A 21,062-nucleotide genomic window follows, 5' to 3' on the forward strand; every position below is an offset into this window, starting at 1 on the left:
TATCTGTTAAGTTTACAGATAACAAATCAGTTTTTTACTTACCAATCAGTGCAAAACCAAACCACATGTGAGGTGTGTACATAGAGGCAACACAACACTCCATGGAGAAAAGTGGAAATTTACTCACATTACATCAAAATGCTACTGTTTTTATCACAATTGTTTGGGATCAATTATCAATAGTTTTCTCCCTTTCTCTGTTTCTTTGGTGTATAGATAGAGGCTATGTGAAATAAGTCCATTGGGGTATTTCTCATACCTACTAAAACAGGAATTCTGAGGCTTGAAAAGTATAAAATATTTTAATAATTAAAATAAGTCAATATTAGAAAAAGTAATGTAAGACAAATCTTACCTGAGCTCCTGGATTAGAGAATCCATTTGCACTGTTGAAAAAAAAATCAGTTTTTAATTTTGAAAACTGTATGACTGGGACTTTTAAGCCACCTAGAGATAATGACCAATAATGGTTAGTACTGACTCCACTTAATTTCCCTCTGGGTGGGTTGATATTTTCTGGTTCTGGTTCTTTGGAGAGAAGAGGACAAATGAATATGGTCCAGAACAGATGAATCTAGGTTTAGTGCCTTAGGTGACCTTGGGAACAGACGTCATGGATTGGACTTTCCAAATATCTGTCTTTAGAGATTCATTAAAAATTTACAGAAGTACAAAGGACTTGAATTATTTTTAAATCAATTTAATCAATTTTATTGTTTATAGAAAATTTTTTCAAAAGAATCCTGTTTACATTTTATTGACTTTAAACAAATATATAAATAAAACTGGCAAAAGTTTTACTAATGAATATGTCCCAAGATATTGTTCCATAAATTTCGTACATAGAAAAAGAGGAAGATAAGCTTCAGCCTTGTTAACATCAACATTATTTTAAAAATAAGAAATTTACAGAAAAAAGAGCTTTGATTTTTCTGACTGAAATCATGGTAACTAAAGAAGTTCATGTTTATAAATACCTGCCTACACAAGGATAAGCAGCATATTGAGATAGATAACAGGTGGTTTTAAAGATTACTCATGCTACATGAGAAACAGTTGTTTCATTTCTCAGAGAACATTTTGGCTCTATTTAAGAGTGTATATGTATGTGCCAAAAGAATTTGAAGTCTAAAAAAGAACTGCAAATTAAAAGAGCCACATTTTAAAAGTATGCTAGAGTGGTGTGCTTTTAGGAGTCTAAACAAGAAATTTAAATAATCCAAATACAGTCCTTAGAATGCTGATATTTATGGAAGATGTGAGCTTATCCTAAATAATTATACAAACTGTTTTTCTTAAACTTGTATTTTATTGAGAAGTTTGCTGCATACAAACTTAATGTTTGGAACACTGCTCCAAATATTACACTACCAAATATTAGACTACTTCAACTAAAAGTGGAAAATAATACAGTGTGAAATTTCTGTTCAGGTAAAGCCCCATATCTCCTACAGCATTATTCTGCACTTTGATTGTTATGGCTAGTGCTAACCTTGGTTATATTTTAACTGAAAAAAAAATCATCCTGGAATTTATTAAACACTTTGGGATTCTGGACTTTACTCAAAAAGAAATTATTTACCTTCACTACATATATAAACATGGCTAACGAAACAATTTCATTTGATTAGCCACTTTGAACTGTAAATTTCAAACTGTTTCCAAAATATTGCACTTGCTACCTGACTCAGTTCTTCTCAGCAAGGCTGACTTTGAGAAGACTGGGGTGGGGAACAGCTACCCAGAGTGTTTTCAGAGGGCATGGTGAACCTAGTTTCTTGTTTAGAATTAAGGGTCACAAAAATATAGCTGATTATAATAAAAGTTATTTTCCTTAAGGGGTATTATTATTGCCAGCCAATCCTGTTTTCCAGATGTTTAGATCATCAAGGGCCTGTTTATATTTCAATATTATATTACCATCTGTTGGTTACCAAAAGAGAGGGATAACCGGCAAGTTAAACCTTTCAAACGTTTCTTTGCAGAGCTGCTGGAAATTCCCAGCCGGGACAGTCAAAAAACAAACATTAGCGTTTTATTTGAACTAAGTTTAGAATGGGAGCCACTAAACCAGATAACATAAAAATCAAAACCTGCTTTGGAAATAAACTAACAATTTGGTCTTTTCCCTTGGCCATTAAAGTCACTTCAATAATTTGAAGTTCTCCATGAAGCATTCTTCACTCACTGACTCTTATGTTGTTTCGCATGATGTTCAAGACTATGTAAAAATTAGCATCATATATCATTTAGACTTTTCCGAATCCTTTAACTCCTAGTTCATAATATTTTGCCCTTCAAACCCTGATCCAATATGTTAGCTTGATTTTAAAAAAGAATGTTGTAATCGTTCGGATTACACTTCAGGGACTGAGCACTGGAACTCCCATATTTCATGGTGTGGTGGGCAGTGTGTCATGGAATCTGCTTGCTAACTCACCCTTGGTTCCTTTAGAGCGGGTACACAGCATTTTATCTGTAGCCTCTGCATCCATCTGTAACATGAACACAAGTCCTGAGGTCATTCCTTTGACATTGACCAAAACTGAAAACATATCATTAGGAGTTCTGAAGGTCATTTTGAAAAACAGAGTAGCCTTTCATGCTCTCTGATGGTATTCTGACTCTGCAGGGATACAACTGTGACTGCCCTCACACTCCATGAGTTTTGGAAATACTTCTATAGATGCCGGAACCAGAGGAAACAGTGAAAACACGGCAGATATCCTTATCCATAAGTTTGCAAGTGATTCAAACACTTTGGGCATTACAAAGATAGAGTAAAGGACTGTCTGCTTACCAGTGGTTGTGACAAACAGTGGTTGAGACAAAACCTCAAATGCCAAACCAAAAGGTTTCAGACTAATTTACTAAAACCTGCTTCCTTTACATTTCTAGACCCTTTCTGATACATATCTTGTGCTTAGTCAGAAAAAATAATTCCCTGTGTAAGAAAGCAATGTGAGGGCAAACCCCTAACATGCCCTCATTTCAAAACATCATTGGAAATGTTGATCATCAACTACAATACACATTTACTTCCAGAATTCCAGAAGAAATATTGGTTATAATCATCCAAATCTATAAGGAAGGTGAGATTTGAGTGTTGTGTGTGTGTCACTAGCAAATTTCCTTAAAATACCATTACTATTTTAAATGTAATCAAATAAATTATCAAAAGGATGGAAAAACTTTAAGTCTGTTGTTTTTTGTCCACATGGAGATAGATTCTGACCAGAGTATACTCATCCATTTCACTAGAATCCCCATTAATCTCTTAGTTTAATTCACTTTTACATGTTATCAGAAGAAATTCTTAAATAGAAAAAAGTTGTTTTGCTTGATGAAAATCAGACAGGCCAAAGGCACTCTCTGTGTCTCCCATCCTTAAATCCTGAACTAGACTAGCATGGATGCTGTGTGGCTGCAATGGTGATGGGAGATGCATCTCTGCTCTCCGAGGCTGAGTTGTGATTGAAGGCACTGACCTGCCATAGACTTCTAATAGGGGAGCAGGTGTGGCAATGATGGACTTTAATTTCCTTTAATAAACCTTTTATGTGCCACACTTTTACTGCCATTTGACGCTCTCCAAGGTCCTGCACATAATAGGTTCATTACTTTTGATTACTATAGTCTATTGAGACAAACAACTCCAGAACACACTATATATTATGTTCAGTTAAGCCAATATAGACTATTTATCCATTGTGCATTTTTTCACCTGCAACACTACAGACAAATTAACGACAGCCCTCATAAGCTAAAACTATTAAAACCACCAGTAATCTTTTGTCATCATTTCATAACAAACACCGCACCAATCACTGAACTGTTTTTTTTTTAATTAGCAAACAGAAAAGTGTTCACTGCTTTTGAGAAACAGCAGTTGCTTTAGTCTAAATAAAATGGTTCACTGTTATGAATATTTTAAAATTACATAATAAGAGAAAACAACAAAAAAGATGTGATTTTTTCCTGTATTTTTTCCTCTTTTTAAAACAACATGAATTTATGACAGATGTGACACTGCCTAGGATTATCATGTTTCCCAGAAAATAAGACTGGGTCTTATATTAATTTTTGCACCAAAAGACACATTAAGACATATTTTCAGGGGATGTCTTATTTTTTTCATGTTCAACAATCTGCATTTATTCAAACACAGTTATGTCATCTTCTTCTGGAACATCATCATAATGTACTAAATGGGTCCATCTGGCTGATGATCTTAACTGGAGCTTCTTTTCAGGGTAGGTCTTATTTTAGGGGAAACAGGGTAAAATGGCTTGATTTACTTAGGATGGTCAGCACTGTTTTGTAAAATCCCCTTTCTCTGTGAATATCTCTGTTGCATGCAAAATGGCTCAACTCATGCAAACTCCCCTCCATGTACTAAATGAATAACTTAATTAAGAAAGATTAGTAGCATGAGGGTTAAAATGATGAAAATCAACTCTTTCGGAGGAAGCTACTCCCGTGGGTGAGCATCAACTCAACTCAAGTCTAATGTTAGCCTGCCACGCAGGTGCTATTTATTAGCTCTCGCCAATCACTCTGAAAAATTCCGCCAAAGGTAAGTGAATGTTGAACTCCATGAGTTTCTTTACCAAACATGAAGCACACTCTGAAAATAGTATAAGTAGACACACATAAAAGTTCCTAAAACCTACTTAAATTTAACTTTATTTATAACAGCTTGAAGACTAATTCTATTTTGCAATTCTGCAACCCAAGTACCTGACCATTCTGTCATCAACCCATGCAGTCGCCTCCCCATTTAGATCATTGGAAGGGATGCACAAATATTCATAGACCTGTGCTTGATTGTGCTGGGAATGCTGGCCCCATAATTGTGTTTTGTGGATCTACTGTCCTCTTGTTGGTGTAGCATATATGTACTATATAAATATTGTAAAACCCCATACTCATTTATAAAAGTAAGTTTTCAGATTTAACTTCTGGGCCAAGCAGTAGGAGCAAAATGGACCAAGGCCATAATATACAACCTATGTATTTCACCTTCTTTCTCTTCCTTACACCTGAAGAACAATAAAAGATATGAACTTTAGTGTTTAGTCATGTCTTATAGCTTGTCAGTGAATAAGAACATCAGAAACATAAAGCACATGTACTTTTCTTTTTGGGTATGGAAGGTTTTAATATTTATGAGATGGCTTACTCTCCTCATAGTTTTCAATTTGAAAATAAGTCTTTGCTCTCTAAAACCTTGAATATGGGAGTAGAAATTTTTAAGTGTTTTCTACTTGAATTATTCTCATGGACTTTAATAAATTGTCAATAGGTAGACTTAATTTTTGTGGGGATCACCATCCTTTCAAATATTCCTCGAGTTATAGAAGAGGCACACAATTATGTTATGATTCGGGACATTGACCTAAATAACATGTGCTGCAATGTTAAAAACTATACTTATCATTGGGAACATTGTTTTCTTTTTCCTTTGGAAAAGGAGATTTGATCATCTTTATTACTTAAGTCCCAAATACTATTGGCCAAGTCTGCAATTAATTTTGTGAAATTTAATGAGTCATTTCTTTTCTCAAAACAGAGATATGATTTTTAAAAAGATGTCTTTATCCAGGTTTCTTTGGGCCTTTATTTACCTCATTCCATTTTTTTAATGATTTCCTGTTAGTTTATTAATAATTACTTATTTATCACAACACATCATATACACATTTATACTCAAAGTTTTTTGTATGTTGTACTTTAGAATGCTGCATATTGAATTTTACTAGGCTTTACCAATTGGTACTAATTAGTAGAATGATTTTTTCCTTCTTAATACATGAACCACAAACTATTCTGAAATAATCTTTTATTTTTTGTATATATTTTGATATATTCTCTTTTTTCTATCAACATTGTACATTCTCATATTTTAAAGATCCAAATAATAGTTCTATTTGTTGCAAAAAACAGGCACAACCTTCCCTACTTGCCATTTACCATCCCTCCTCCCTAGGGGCAAAAACTTTATCTCTTTAGGGATTTTTTACATTTATGTCTTAAAATCACTAACTTTTATTATTCTCTGTTTTCCAGTTTGGGGCACTATGTATTTTTCAATAACATAATCTAATGTATTTCCCCAGTTATCCCCAAAATGTTTTATATCTTTTCCTTCCTAAAACATGAGTTGGTATATAATTTTTGTCCTTTTAATCTAGAATGGTCTTCCCACTTTTCTTGTTTTTCATGAAAGAGTCCAGGTCATGTCTTGTAGACCAGGACATTTTGGATTTAATTATTTTTTCATGATTAGATTCAGATTTAATGCTTTTGGCAAATATTTGACATAAGTGATATTGTATACCTTTCATGGTATGACATCAGAAACACAGGTTATGTCTCGGTTGTGCTAAACTTCATTTGGTGAAGAGGATAGGTACCATATTTCTTTTGAAAAGGTATATTTTTCTCTTTGCAATTAATAAGTATCATTCCATTTTTTATGAATGGGAAAAAGACATTTTCTGAGATTCCTATAATGATTCCTCCTGGCTTTGACAATCTACTTCTTAATAGAGATAAGAATATTAAAGGTAGGTTTTGGCACTCTTATGTTTCCTGATCTGAAACTACTTTAATAAAAGTTTATTTAACCTATATATATGGATATATTATATATAACATTTTATAGAAAAGATAAAAATATAGCCCTTTCTTGGCATGTAACTCACAATAAAGCTATGAGGAAAATTTTAAACATACTTTATTCCCTACTTGACTAAGGAGAAGAGTCAATACAAGGAGAAATGACACGAGGGAAAGAAAATTATAAACTAAAGAAGGCAAGGAGTGGCCGGATGCCTCAGTTGGTCAGAGCTCGAGCTCTGAACAACAGGGTTACAGGTTCAATTCCCACATGGGACAGTGAGCTGCACCCTCCACAACTAGATTGCAGACAACAATCTGCCGCTGAGCTTCCGGAGGGGCAGCCAGATGGCTCAGTTAGTTAGAGCACGAACTCTCAACAAGGTTGCCGGTTCAATTCCCTTATGGGATGGTGGGCTGTGCCCCCTGCAACTAAAGTTTGAAAAAGGCAACTGGACTTAGAGCTGAGCTGCGCCCTCCACAACTAGATTGAATGAAAACAACTTGGAGCTGATAAGCCCTGGAGAAACACACTGTTCCCCAATATTCCCCAATAAAAATGAAAAATAAAAAATATTTAAACAAAAGAAGGTAAGGAAGCAAAACTTGGAGAAAGTACATGCAAAAACAAACACTGGAAATAAATACGTAGGCAGTGAAGAAGAAAATAACCATAAAATAAAATATAAAATTTAACTACTAATTTGAATTTGGAAGCCTTCCATTTAACATTTTTATATGCTTAGAAACAGGTGTACAATTTTCTAGTTACTTGCACTTAACCATCTTTTCTTACTAATGCTTAAATAAGGGGAAATCAACAGATCGCCTGTCCACATGACCCCCATGCACAGATTTGGTGCTTTCCTTTGGGCTGAAAAGACAGTCCTGGAATTGCCAGTTTGTAAAAGCAAGAGATTCAAAGAGAAGGACACAGAATTCATAAACTCAATTTAGGTTTTATTCACACAAATAAATTACTGGTATGTGAGATTTAGTTGCCTTTGATTTTATTTTTCACTCCCGATCCTATTTTAACCCAACGGTAAAAAAAAAAAAAAAAAAAAAAAAAAAAGTCAAGTAAATATTTAATCACTTTTTAAGCACTGGACATAACAAATCTCTTTTTAGAAATAAATTTTATTTCTCCTTCAACAAAATTTTAGACACAGACATCCTTACTGTTTTTTATAAGAAGACTTGAGTTGCTTAAGATTAATACCTAGGAAAAGCTGTGGTGATTTATAATGTTCTGAGGACATTTTCTCAAAATCCATATACAATTAATCTTAATATTGTCTATGTATATATAGTCTCATATTGGTAGCTACTTTAAATTTGAGAAGTCCTTCATATACATTCAACTTGCAATAATTTCCAGTTTTAATAAAATTTTATTGTGTTAATCTCCTAAAATTTTTGAACTGGCAATGCAGTTTTGTATGTTGTGTCACATTAGCCTTGCGCGATGGCATTTCAATCCTGGGGAACTCATTGCAATGGTGAGAGGAAGTTCTGTGGCTGCTGAGAAGAGGTCTCAGCATACTCTCTATGATGAGCCCTTAATCCTCAGTGGATGCTTCCTTTACAAAGATCAATTATAAAAAAAAAGAAATGACAAAGAGAAACTCAGGAAGTTGGGAAAGACTAAACCCAGAAAATGAAACAACGAGATGATGCCAGGCCCTTGGAATAAAATTTGGCCAGACTGAAGAACAAAAGACCCTACATTGAGTGTCTTTTCTTTGATAATCCTGGCATCTTTTTGTTTAAACATAGCTTTGTATCAGTCCAAAATGGCAGCAAAAGAAGTTTCCCTGTTACACAGGGAAAAGATGGGGGAAATGAGTTGTGACATCAAAAGAATAATGGACTTATTAAGATGAATACTAAGATAGAATGTTCAAGTATGGTTTTTGTCTGATTTTACTTTTCTGGTTTTATTTTCATACACTTATTAATTACCCAGGAAAAGAATTCCATTAAATAAACATTTAAAAACCTAAAGTAATAAAAACAGGGATTTTTAGATCATCAGTAATGGCATACTCGTATGTATAATTTTCTGAACAATTTTTGAATCATTTATCCTAAATAAAACAAAAATTTTCTGAATCTTTTATTTAAGGCACACTGTCCCTGATTCCAACTTTCTGTTCCTTCCTTTCTCTTATTGTATTGTCTTTTACTCTGTATAGAAAGCTGAAGAGTTGCATGATGTGTACCCTTCAAATTTATGATCTCTCTCCTCGTCTCCCCTAATCCTTCCCACCCCCAACAAACACCATAACTAAGGAAAGAGACAGATTCAATCCACTATCAGATTAAATACAGTTCTCTGGGAATAGCTCCTCCTGAGGGTCAAGTGCATGTGCATGCCCCACAGATCAGGTGTTTTTTATCCAGAGTCTCTTGGAAATGCACTGCAATAAAAGAAATCTTAGACCTGAGACCAGTCGGGTATCTTTATAAGGCTACTCATTTATTTTGATTCTCACTTCTCATTTCTGAGTTGTCATTGCTGTTGTAGACTTCATGCTGTAACTTTGCACAACTGGCAATGCTGAATATAAACCAAAGCCATATGTTTGTGTCCTTTTGCCAAACGACTCCAGCAAATAGTCCTATTATTCCCTTAGGTAGCCTATGTGTGCCAAGGATTTCTATTAGTCCTCGTACCACGGCCTCTGAGTCACAGCTTTGTGATATAAGGGGACAATTGCTGGCTTGATGTTTTAGGAGGCATTTTTTTCTTTGTATTTTTTCAGTATGCCCTGTTTAAAGATAACTCAGAGTAAGTAATACCCCAAGGGCCTTAATTTATTTTTTCTTGCTGATGCTTTGAGATGCATGTGTTGCAAAATATATAAATGTTAGCAAACAAGCCCCTTCATATATGGGTAAACTATTTTAAATAGATTATTTTTTTCTCCAAGAGTAACCCAATTCCTTTACTTTTCAATATTTGTACAAATTAACTTTAAAAGTTATCTATAGTGCTTTTTAAAACATGCTTCTGCAATTTATCACTTATTTACTCTTCATCCTTAAGTAAATTAATTTCTAATACAAATTAATTCAAATTGAATTTTTAAAAATACTTTAACACTGAACTTTTAAGGGCAAATGTGGGAACAAATAACACATGCCAGTCAATATACAAAGTTTTGTAGCTCAGAGGACTTTACCATTTCATATTATTATATATTAAAATGTCCATGTTTCTGACAAAAATCACAACTCTAATTCAGCACTAACAATATTTTTTTTCAAAGCAAATCCACAAAAATAAAGCACTGTTATACAGGTGAGCCTCAATATGTAACACTTTTTAATAAAAATGTTGCCTTACCTCTCTTTCCCCAGATAACTTGTATGCCAACTTGGTTTGCCCTGTTTAGTCAAAGTGACTAAATAAATATCTTTGTCCAGTTCAGTGAGAAATCTTGAAATTCATTCTATTAAGATATAAAAAAGAAGAAAAGCGTATCAGTTAGGACAAATTAAATAGATCTGCAATGAACATTGAAGTGAACAATAAAGGATGCATTGACACTTTTACCTATAATTTAGTTGGACTATACTATAATCAGAGTGACAAATTTTATACTACATATCAATGGTAAAAATATTTTTACATTTTTAAAGGTTAGCCAAATTCATTTTTGTCTTTATTACCAAACTATATATATATTATGTCTTCAATTTACTATGGAAATTGGATAAGAAAGACTTTCTATTGTCACTATTATTTTACTTTTAACCACCAAAAGAGAAAGTTCAGACAAGATTTGGAATGTACTACACTCATGAAGTCACAAAAAACAGATTCTAAATTCATCTGTTAGTATATAGGGCTCTCATTAATGAGGCTGTCATAAAATGTACTATTTTTTTTTTTTTACCAATGTTTTAACCTGTCTCTTATGGAAACAATTTGCCTTTGGTTTATTTTTCATTCAGATATAATACACAGAGTTGCATCACCTCTATTTGGTCCCAGGGATGGGAACAGAATCTGTCTTCATCCCATTTGAGATCCTTGAGAGAAAACTTTGAAATTCAGTGTAGTACACTCAGCGTACTAGAGAGGGGCTATTTATACAAACACTACCTATATCAATGTACATTTAGAAAGTTTATATCTGGCAATTCCGGTATTTTAAAACATAAGCCACCAACCTTCCTTGCAGATTTCTCTCATTCTGTGTTTTACCCTTTGCAGTAGATTGAAGTACCTGGCTTTTTAAGCATAGATTTCTGTGTTACTTGTAAGCTTTGACCAGACATTAAGCAGATGCTTCTTCAACTCAAGTCAGCAACTGTAGTTCCTGGGGGGAAATAGGGATAAAACTCTTTTAAGTGATAGAGCAGATTATTGCACAGTAAGTAAGAATTGAAAAGTGGCACAGGAGCTTGGGGATTCTTAGTTTGCGTTTGAATGCAACTGAAAAAAAAGGCTTTCTCTACAAGTGTGTTCGGCTTATTCTACTCCACCCTCAGTTCAGAAAGAGTTCTAAAGCTTTCCACCTGCCTATTGCTCTTTGTTTCCATACTCTAACCTAAAACAAAAGATCCTAGAAAACAGTCACACTGGTGAGCAAAGCTCTTTCTAGATCCTGAAAGTAATGGCTTTTTGTCTAATACCCTATCGTGTTATGTATTTATTAGCAATACATTTTTCATTTATTTTCTCAAAGATTGCCAATAAAGAACTGAATCACATAAGGGAGTAGCTGTAAACCCTCTGAGTTCCCTAATGTCAAACTCATTAGCATCCGAATAAGCACACAGCAGCACATCATCTGCACAATTGCAATTTTTTACTACTTTTAATAGCGTTTCTCAAAGGGCTCATTTTCAACTTTCTTCAGTGGTTAGTTGGTTCTCAGGGGAAAAGTAGCTTCCTGATGCTCGGAGCTTCCACTCAACAACCAGGCCGTTTGCTGTCAGACACATCAGCCCTCTGCCCTAACCCCATCTGCTGTCTGTCCCCTCCCTGGGGAAGAGAGTTAAGGCAGCACAGCTGAGATCGCCTTGGAGCAGGGCACAGAGGGCTCAGACAAAATACAACTTTAGAAATATGATTTGACACAAAAGGGCTCGAGAAGTCCAGGTACACCAAAATACAAATGGAAAATACGAGCCCTTCAGAGGCTCCCCATTCCACGTGTCGATCAGTCTATCATTACTAACTTACTAACCCACCAGCTTTTGGGAAACACTCTTGGCTGACACCAAAAGGAGTCTTCCACTGAAATCGGTTCCCTCCATCCCAAGCATCTGCCCTACTGTTAGATCAAGGAGATCTGTTTAAAAACCCATTTTTATTAATTGCCATACTTTAATGTACTTTGCAGATCTTAAACTATTTTATAAAACTTAAGGACTTACTAAAATATTCATAAAATATACACATTTTGAAGACAGTTAACCTAAGATTTGGAATCTTGACCAAGCTGCCATACCGGGCAACTGAGTTAGTTCTATCCCCCATCTACCAGGATGAACACTTTTGTATTGAAGCTCATTTTCTTTTTTTATAAAACTGCAACCTTAAAAGATAAAACTATATGACAAAGAAGGTATTAGTAACTTAATTAGCTACAAAATCCTTAAGTGTGCTCTCTAATTAAGACATGGCTGTACTTGTTAAATGCAGTCATCACAAAGCACTTCATTTGTCTGCTTTACTATATGTCAATAATTAGGGACTCAGTTCTTCACAACTGTTTTATGGGTGAGTATCTACTTCTGAAAATATATACACTGAAGTGGAAAAAATATATACAATGTCTATAATACAATGTAATGAATCTGTTGTGTTATTAAAAAAGGTATATTAGATTATATTTTATTGTGGGGGTGGTGAATGACCTAAAGTGAGATGATGTATATATTAACTGTATCCTTAAAGCAGAGAGTCATAGATTTACTTATAGTTCAAAAAAAATGTAATATTAAGAATATCCTTCAACTAAACTTGAAGTGAAAATTTTGATGATAGGGCAAATAAATTTAATATGAAACATATGTAGCACTTGTAGCCCTGTTATATAACTAGTTTCAGCTCACCATGTCCACCAGTTCCTTTTTGGAATTTGCGTACTATAAAACCAGACTGTTCTATCTCAGACACATTGGAAATGCACAGCAGGGAACTCTCAGAAGTTTGCAAAGTTAATACAAGCTCCAAAGAGCTCTCTCAGATTTAGTTTCTCAAGGAGTAAAATAAAAGCAGAAGAGTGCCAGCACATTTGCCTTAGCATTGCTATCCTTTGAGTCCCTGTCTTCACAACTTCTAACAGTTTTAACCTCCTGATCACTCTTCTAACTTTAATATCTTCACCAATTGTTCATTAGTTGAAATGATGAAAAGAGAGGGGTACTCTGTGCCTGTGTGTGTGTGTGTGTGTGTGTGTGTGTGTGTGTGTATGTGTGAATGGTAAGGCAAGACCTTTACAGTTCTAAGTTTCCAGATTTCTTTTTATATTGATGAGCATGATAATTTAAGTTAGAGTCAAATTTTGTATAAACCTTAATGATATCTTTGCCTGGGATGTCAAATTTTCGGTTTTCCATTTGCCATGTTGCTCTGTTAAATTTCTAATGAAAATTTAAGTCCCTTATTTTGGAGTTTCTAATAAGTGAGTTATAGAATTTGTTTTCCCATCATAGCAAGAGATTATATATTTAGAAATTGATGCATACAAATTATATAAGCTTATTGACACTTTATATTTATGCCGTCAAAGATCACTTTTCTCTGCTTAGCTGTACAGGTTGATACCAGTAGTAGCAAATATACTTCATTGGCTAGAGCAGATGAAGAGAAGCAGTGAGTTTTATTTAAGTTGTTTTAAATACTGTATATTGGCCACAAGCTTCACTTTTACCATTAGCCCGTAATTATGCTCCTGATCACAGTAGGATTAGAAAAAATGAGCTTCATCAAAACTGGAACTACTCTGCAGGAAAAAAATCTCCCATTGTAAAGTAAGTCAGTGGTACACTTACCTTTATGGAAGATGTTTTGGATTTTAAATCATTACATATTCAACGAGTTTAATTCTTTGATATTAGCAACCAAAATGCTTTTCATGATCCATTTTGAACATTTTTTGCTTCCCCTAGTGGTCACTGAAGTTCAAAGATAAACAAAACTTCTTGTTATCAGTATAGTTTGTCATTTTAAAAGAAAAACAAAAATAAGATTTGTCAATATACAAAACGTCCCCTGATGGATTTAATTGATTTTTTTTTTTTTTTTTGGTTTGGAAATCTCTGCTCTATAAAATCTTTCAAGGAATTTTGTGCACAAGGAGTGCTATGGCAACTCTGATCTCCCAGAAAATGCAGTTTCTGCTTTGCAAATTGCTGAAGTCATACAGAGGATGCAAATAACTTCTGGTTTCAACTGTACTATATATAAAGTAGTTGTACTAGGAGGCATTATACTATTTGTATTTGTCCTTCCAGCACCTGTAAAAATAAAACACAGGCCTCTTCTCCTTAAACTCTGAAGCAATGCCAATAACTTGCACAAAACGTGTATTTCTCACCACAAGAGGATTTAACTTTCACCTGATTTAAGAAACAAAATAGCCCTCAAAGACACTTAAAGCTTTGCTGCAATTAACATAACTGCATTTAGATGCCATTCATGACTGATAATTCCAACACCTTGTGGGGAAAAAAAAGTTGCATGCTGTAAACATTATAAACATATTCAAATAAGCTTAACACAATCTGCCATGCTTATTTCTGCCTAGATCATGGACCAGCGAAATGGTTAATGCAAATGGATTTATAATTTGCTTTGGGGGGCCAGTTTCTTCTCCTTATTTATTAGCCCAGCTGATGGGGCAGATTTGATGAGGCACTTCTGGAATAATTGAGTCATCACACAAAGAAGGCTGCTAGCATTCAGAGTGGTTTTATCAGCAGCAAGCAGGCCTGATTACTGACAATTACACTCTGATCCGGTGATGGAAGAGAAAGAGCCAACGAGTGGGAAATGTCCGTGTTTCTATCCAGGAATAATTTCTACATTCATTTTACATGCTAAGTGTTTCCTATCTCTGCATAATAAACTGTAAACAGGAATAGATGGCACAATGTCCCTTAATATTTCCTGGTAATGAAGACACAAATGTACAGTGAGTGCTGATAAATATAGATGAAACATAAGCTATTCTCCTAGTCTGTATTGTTACCTTTAAAACAAATGCATTTTTGTGGTAAAAGCATAATCATAGCTAATGCAAAAAAATGACAGAAGATTGAAACTGTCCTTGTAACTACATAGAAACTTTGTAAAAGTCCTGTTAATCAATGCTGTTTTAAAGGCTCAGGAGCTGAAGGTGAGATACTAGAAATCACATCATTTTGTTTCTCAACAGCTAACTGTGAAGAACTCCTTGGGTTAGACACAGCAAAGGACAATACTGAAAGTGACCTCCATTAACACTCAAAGAGAGCCTATCTCAACACTTAACTGAGAAAACAATAAAGCTGGCACAAAGAAACATCTTCACTAGCATGGTTTTCCATTTCCCTTCCATCAAGGCTTTCAACAAAATGTTGATCAAGCTTAATAAGTTAGACCTAAGACTGCATGGTCTGTCACAAAGAGCAAGGAATTGCTGTTTTTTGCGTGGCACTTTTCATCACTTGCTTATGTCGTGGTTTATTAACAAAACACTATGAACAAAATGCACCTCACAGAAATACTTTATTAAACTAGTTTTCCCTCTGACTCAGAATCTAGCTTGAAATGCCCAGAGAAAGGGGATACTCTGTTTTTTTAATGTGCTGCTAGAGATTTTAGTGGGAAAATCTTTAATTACCTATCATACCAAGAGTTTCCTCTTTTAAAAAACCAATTAGGTGTGGAGACCTGTATAATAAACCAGCTTGGGTCTGTTTGTTTAATTCTTTTCCTAAAGACACTTCTTGACTTCCAAAGAAGTAAAACCTCTGTTCTCATCTGTTCTTGTGGTAACTATGGAAACTCCATTTTATTAAACTAACCACTTAACTTCAAGGCTTGTGTTACAACTAAATGTTCTATTTTGGGTAAATCTATACTAAACAAGCATATAATGTCAAAACATTTTAAAGAAAGTTCAAGGAGCTCTTGATGATTCAAAAATGAGGCTTTTTAGGTAGAAGGAATTTTATCTTTTTAAACTATTTTATTATATAGGTTGTTATACAGTATGCTTCATATCCGTAGACATTTTCTGTTTTCCGTATCCATTTTTAAGAGGGTTTTAAATTTTTTTTTCAAAAAATCTGCTGTTTTTCCCAGCAGTAACTGTTTTCCATTAAAATCTTCACCATGTTCTGTAAATTTGAGTTAAGATAAAAGAATAAAGTCATTTGTCTTCATTATCTTACTAGGAAATATGGGAGAACCTACTGAAATTTACAAAGAAAATGACATGATTCTCAATTGTTGAGGACAATGGAAACTGGATTTTTGTAGAATTATATTTGGATTTTAATCTCACGTAGGTGTTTAATTTAATATGGATTTTAAAAATATAAGTCTATTTCTTCTAAAAAAAATACTTATTATTGGTTCAGTACAAATTTACCTAGCATGGATTGCTCTATGCTAGACAGTGGGAATTAAAATATATATAAATCACAACTCTTGTCTTCATAAGTACAAACCACCAAATTGAGGATTCCAATATGATATGGAATGTCTGATAACAGAGGGAGGCAGAAGGAGAAATGGGAGTTGAAACTTTGACCACATTGGAAAATCTCCCAGAAAATGATGATTACTGAAGAATTTATACCTGGAGAGATTCAGAGAACTTTGACTAAAATAAATAAATGTCCCCAATGACCAAGTAGAAAGACACAAATAGTCAAAATTATACTTGGCTTGCTTAAACAATATATTAAAACCATATTTTTATATAGTTACAAAAGGGTCAAAGGAGACTAGATGGTCAAAATCAAATATTGAAAATTAAATGTTTAGAATTTGTCAATTTAATTTGTTTTTTAATTTCAGAGGAACTTTTCCTTCAAGATCAGAACTGCAAAATCTATCTGCTGAAATGTGATTTATCATTCATGCTGTGGTTCAAATGACAGTATCTCATAGGATTCTGTATCCCAGCAGTGTTTTGATGGCACTTTCATCTTGATTATTATGCTTTACCTGATGTTATATTCACTCATGCTCACTTACTTTTCCCTGTGTCAGTATAAGCTCATGGAAGTGAAAGGCTGTGTCTTTCAATGTGGCCAGGGCGGGTTATATATACATTATTATTGAGTTGAATTGAAATAAGCCAAAAACAATCCTCTTCAGATAGTTATTATTTTTTTAATTGTGTTTCAATATAAAACATCCCAGACACACAGCAGCTCGGGCTCTATAGATTTAGTCTGTTTGACTGCTATGCCAGTTAAGGAGAATTACAATTTTGTCTCCTCTTATGTTGAAAAAAGTCAGCTCCCAAAATTCAAAAAAGAGCATGAATGAAGTATAACAGATTTTACCCACTGTCTACTTGAATTTATATGAAAAATTAGTTTATGATTTAAATTGGTCCCTTTGTGGGAATAAAGCCAAAGGTAAAATAGAAATATAGTCTTATTATTTTTCCAAATTTTGGCAAGAAAACAATCTAGGAAGATCTCCAACTCATTTAAACTATATCCAATTCCCACATTTTATACCTCACTTTTCTTACTCATAATGGGTCAAAATGTCCTAACTATTATACACCTACACTTTATTTTAAATAAGGTATAGCCATATACTTCAAACCGATGATTTTTGTATTGGAAATAAAATGGCACTAACCATGAGAAAATACAAAAGTAATCAATTATTTTTTATCAAAATAGTAAATGACACAGTACTTTCTAACTGAATATAGCTCACCTTTACTGAACTTTTAACAAGTGCTGGGCATCTTGTAAGCACTTACGTGCACTCTTTTCCTTAGTCATAATGACCTGCCTATAGGGAAGTATTACCAATTTTACATATGAAGAAAGGGAACAAAATGAGCTGGCTACCTTACCCAGTGTTCCACATGTAGCTAGATGTTCCAATACAGTACATACTCATTTGCACTTTGGATGATATAGGCATTGTGTTTACTCAAATAACATGTGGAGATTTTTTCTTTTTCTTTTTTTGTATGGGGAAATGTTTTGCAAAACAGAAGACAGAAATCTCAGAGTTGGTGACAATTATTTAGGATCTACAAATGAATATTCCAATTTCTAAAAATGATTAATTAGTCTTGGCCTTTCAAGAAATTTTTCTCCTCTTCATTTAAACACAGGAAATTCTCCATAGAATTTATATTGCCAGCTGCAAGATATATGCCATCAATTGACTGACTGATTTATCTTCTGTATTATTAGTTTTCTATTGCTGGTATAACAAATTTCTACAAACTTAGAGGCTTTAAACAACACAAATATGTTATTTTCCAGACCTGGACATCCAAAGTCTAGTACATTCTCACCAGAGTAATCTCAAGTCAGGCCACAATCTTTTCTGGAGGCTGCAGGGAAGAATTTATTTTCTTGCTCATCTGGGCTGTTGACAATCTCCAGTCCCTTGCTATTATAGGACTGGGGTCCCTGTTTTCTTATTGGCTATAGGTTGAGGGCTGTTCTCAGATTCTAGAGGCCTCTGCATTCCTTGGCTCATGGCTACCTGCCGCCATCGTCAAAACCAGCAATGGTGGGTTGAATTTAGTTCTTCTCATGTTGCATTGCCTTGACTCATTTGTCTGCTTTTCTCTTAAGGACAATGTGATTAGTCGGGCCTACCTGCATAATCGAGGATAACCTCTCCATCTCAAGGTTCTTAATTTAATCACACTCTATTTGCCATGTAAGGTAGCATATTCACAGGTTTCAGAAGTTAGGACATAGACAATTTTTTTTGTGGGGAAGCATTATTCTGTCTACCACATTCTTTAGTTACATATGTGAATTCTGACTATGTTAAAGTATTAATGATCTTCATATGAGACATGTGAAGTGATAAATCAAAATGAATAATTTTATATACTCCTCATAAAATATATGAATATAGCACAAATTATCATGATGATACCAACACTAACAAAGTCAATCATCTTTGTCCACTAAAATCAATTTCCTTAATGTCTCAAGGTTTTGAATGGCATTGAAAATTTAAAACTTAGGGATTACTTCTTTTTAGGGGGAAATTTTAAATAATGTTCACTTACTTCCCTAATATCCATTGGATTTCAACTGCAGAATTTCCATCGCTACTGCTGAGAAGCATCATCAGAGGAAAAATGAAAAGAAAAAGAGAGAGAAAATTTAATTAAGGGTAATTATCTACAGTTTACTGATTATATAAAACAATCCTTTCAAGTAATTTACATACTGACCATTCAAGTATAGGTTGGGGTAGGACCAATCTTCAATAGTCAAACATAATATTTATTTGAAAGAACTGTCTGTCAATAAGTAAAACAGGTGTCTACTGTTATCAGGAAATGCTTTTTAGATTTGAGCCCTTTTGTATATAAGAACATTTGAGAACCTTTTCTAGGGACACACCTGAGAGTGAAAGTGAAAATTATCAATGACAGTCCTTTAAAAAAAAAAAAAAGAATCAGTGGTTTAACACTAATTTCTAATCAGATCCTACAGAAAGGAACAGCCCGCACGGCAGCTGTACTTTTCCCAGGGTTAATTACCTTTCACTGCTCTCTGCTAATGAGTCAGCTGTTCCTGTCGTCGCACACTACACTGGTTCATCTGGAGCTCTAGATGGACAAACACTGAGTGACAGTCCTATTTACATATGGGGTGTTTGTTGTGCAAAAATTTCAAAAGGATTTTTAAAACTCCTTTAATTCTCATGTGTTTTCATGCTAAAAATATTTTTACAAATCAGACTTTGCTTGGTCAACTATTCTTTGCCTCCCAGGACACTGGATTCACCACTAGTAAATGTTAAATGCCAAATGTTTGGAAAGAAGCAAACTTTATCCACCTCCACAGAAAGCATTCTTACTGATTCCTTAGCATCGTAACAATTATCCTATTGGGATGAGATGGAGCCTTGAAGGTCTGTGCTTCACTGCTTAAAAAGACTTTCTAAATAGATTCACTACAGATAATTAAATTCAAAGGTAAAAAATAATCTAATATAAAAGTCACAAAACATAGATTTGTTCGTACATGAAAAGTGAATTAGAAAATTGATTTTTCAAAAAAATTTAGACTTGAAAACTATGCTTTCACCTAATGTCTATATATATATATATATATATATATATATATATATATATATGATCACACAATTGTTAGGCATTAGGTGAAAGCATAGTTTTCTAAATTTTTTTTGAAAACTCAATTTTCTAATTCACTTTTCATGTGAATTATACATATATATGTATATGTATTCATATATATGCTATTATGAATATATATCATATACATACAGACATATGGTTTATTACCCAGATAATAACTCTGCTCCCTGATAATGGCTCTGCTCTCTATCTCATAATGTAGACACAGTTTGTCTTTATGTGTTTTGAATAATGCAGAAAAGAGGTTTACACATCTCTTCTTTCTTCTTTTTTTTTTTTTAATCCCAGAGGGAACTGAGAGCGATATACAAACAGTAAGGTATCCATTGAGTTCCACTTGGACAGCTCCCAAAATGCCTCTAGAGAATACTCTCCTGTTGGTAACTTTGCTGCTCTAAACCTTGGGTCAGTGGCTTTCAGATTTTAATATGCATCAGGGTTACCTGGGCATCTTGTTAAACTGTAGGTCGTGATTCGGCACCCTGAGGTCCAGCATTGCTAAAAATGGTCCAGGTGTTCCTGCTGATCGTGGACCACACTTTGAATTGCAGAGTGTCAGAGCAGTGGTTCTCAAAATTTCACTGGCATCAGAATCACCTGGAGTGCTTATTAATGCATAGGTTACTGATCAACAGTCAAACAAGGCCTGAATGTACATTTCGAACAAGTTTTCAAATGATGCAGGTGTTGATGGTTCAGGGACCAAAGTTTGAGAACCATTGCCTTAGATATTAAATGCATTGAAGAAACCCAGTTCCCAAAGGCTAAATACTTTACATCCATGTGGAACAGAAGCACTCCCATTTTACACTAGAGCTATTTATTTGCTTTTTTTTATTACTTTATGATAGAAAGGAACAGATAAAAAGTGAATGTTTTCGACCATCACTTAAGTACATTCTGAGAAACTTTATGTCTTATTGAACTTGATCTTCCCTTCATATGAAGCCATTCACGTCAAGAAAGAAACAGTAATTATGTACTTCTTCATTACAGGTATACTTGTCAAATATAAGTTCACAAATTACAAATCTAAGACTGTACAATATTTAAACTTGCCAAAGCAAATAAAATATGAAAATGATGAATTAAAAA

General features: G+C 34.0%; 1 protein-coding gene across 7 annotated transcripts in view; it reads right to left on the minus strand.

Moving 5' to 3' along the window:
• The window catches only part of ST18 (ST18 C2H2C-type zinc finger transcription factor), a 141,478-nt gene that overhangs the window by 101,336 nt on the left and 19,080 nt on the right, over positions 1-21,062 (minus strand). For 3 of the 7 annotated variants that reach the window (XM_081070197.1, XM_081070196.1, XM_081070191.1), the window contains exons 3-8: positions 18,867-18,914; positions 13,639-13,761; positions 10,804-10,952; positions 9,974-10,079; positions 2,441-2,495; positions 356-386 (exon numbers count right to left, since the gene is read on the minus strand). In XM_081070197.1, coding sequence (XP_080926323.1) covers positions 356-386; positions 2,441-2,495 — 86 coding nt within the window. In that variant the 5' untranslated portion in view covers positions 9,974-10,079; positions 10,804-10,952; positions 13,639-13,761; positions 18,867-18,914. Of the gene's footprint in view, positions 1-355; positions 387-2,440; positions 2,496-9,973; positions 10,080-10,803; positions 10,953-13,638; positions 13,762-18,866; positions 18,915-20,410; positions 20,464-21,062 lie in introns of those variants that run through there. The other 4 variants (XM_081070193.1, XM_081070192.1, XM_081070195.1 and 1 more) reach the window with 4 other exon arrangements.

The sequence above is a fragment of the Rhinolophus hipposideros genome, assembly GCF_964194185.1.
Source record: "Rhinolophus hipposideros genome assembly, chromosome: 13".
Classification (NCBI taxonomy): Eukaryota; Metazoa; Chordata; class Mammalia; order Chiroptera; family Rhinolophidae; genus Rhinolophus; species Rhinolophus hipposideros.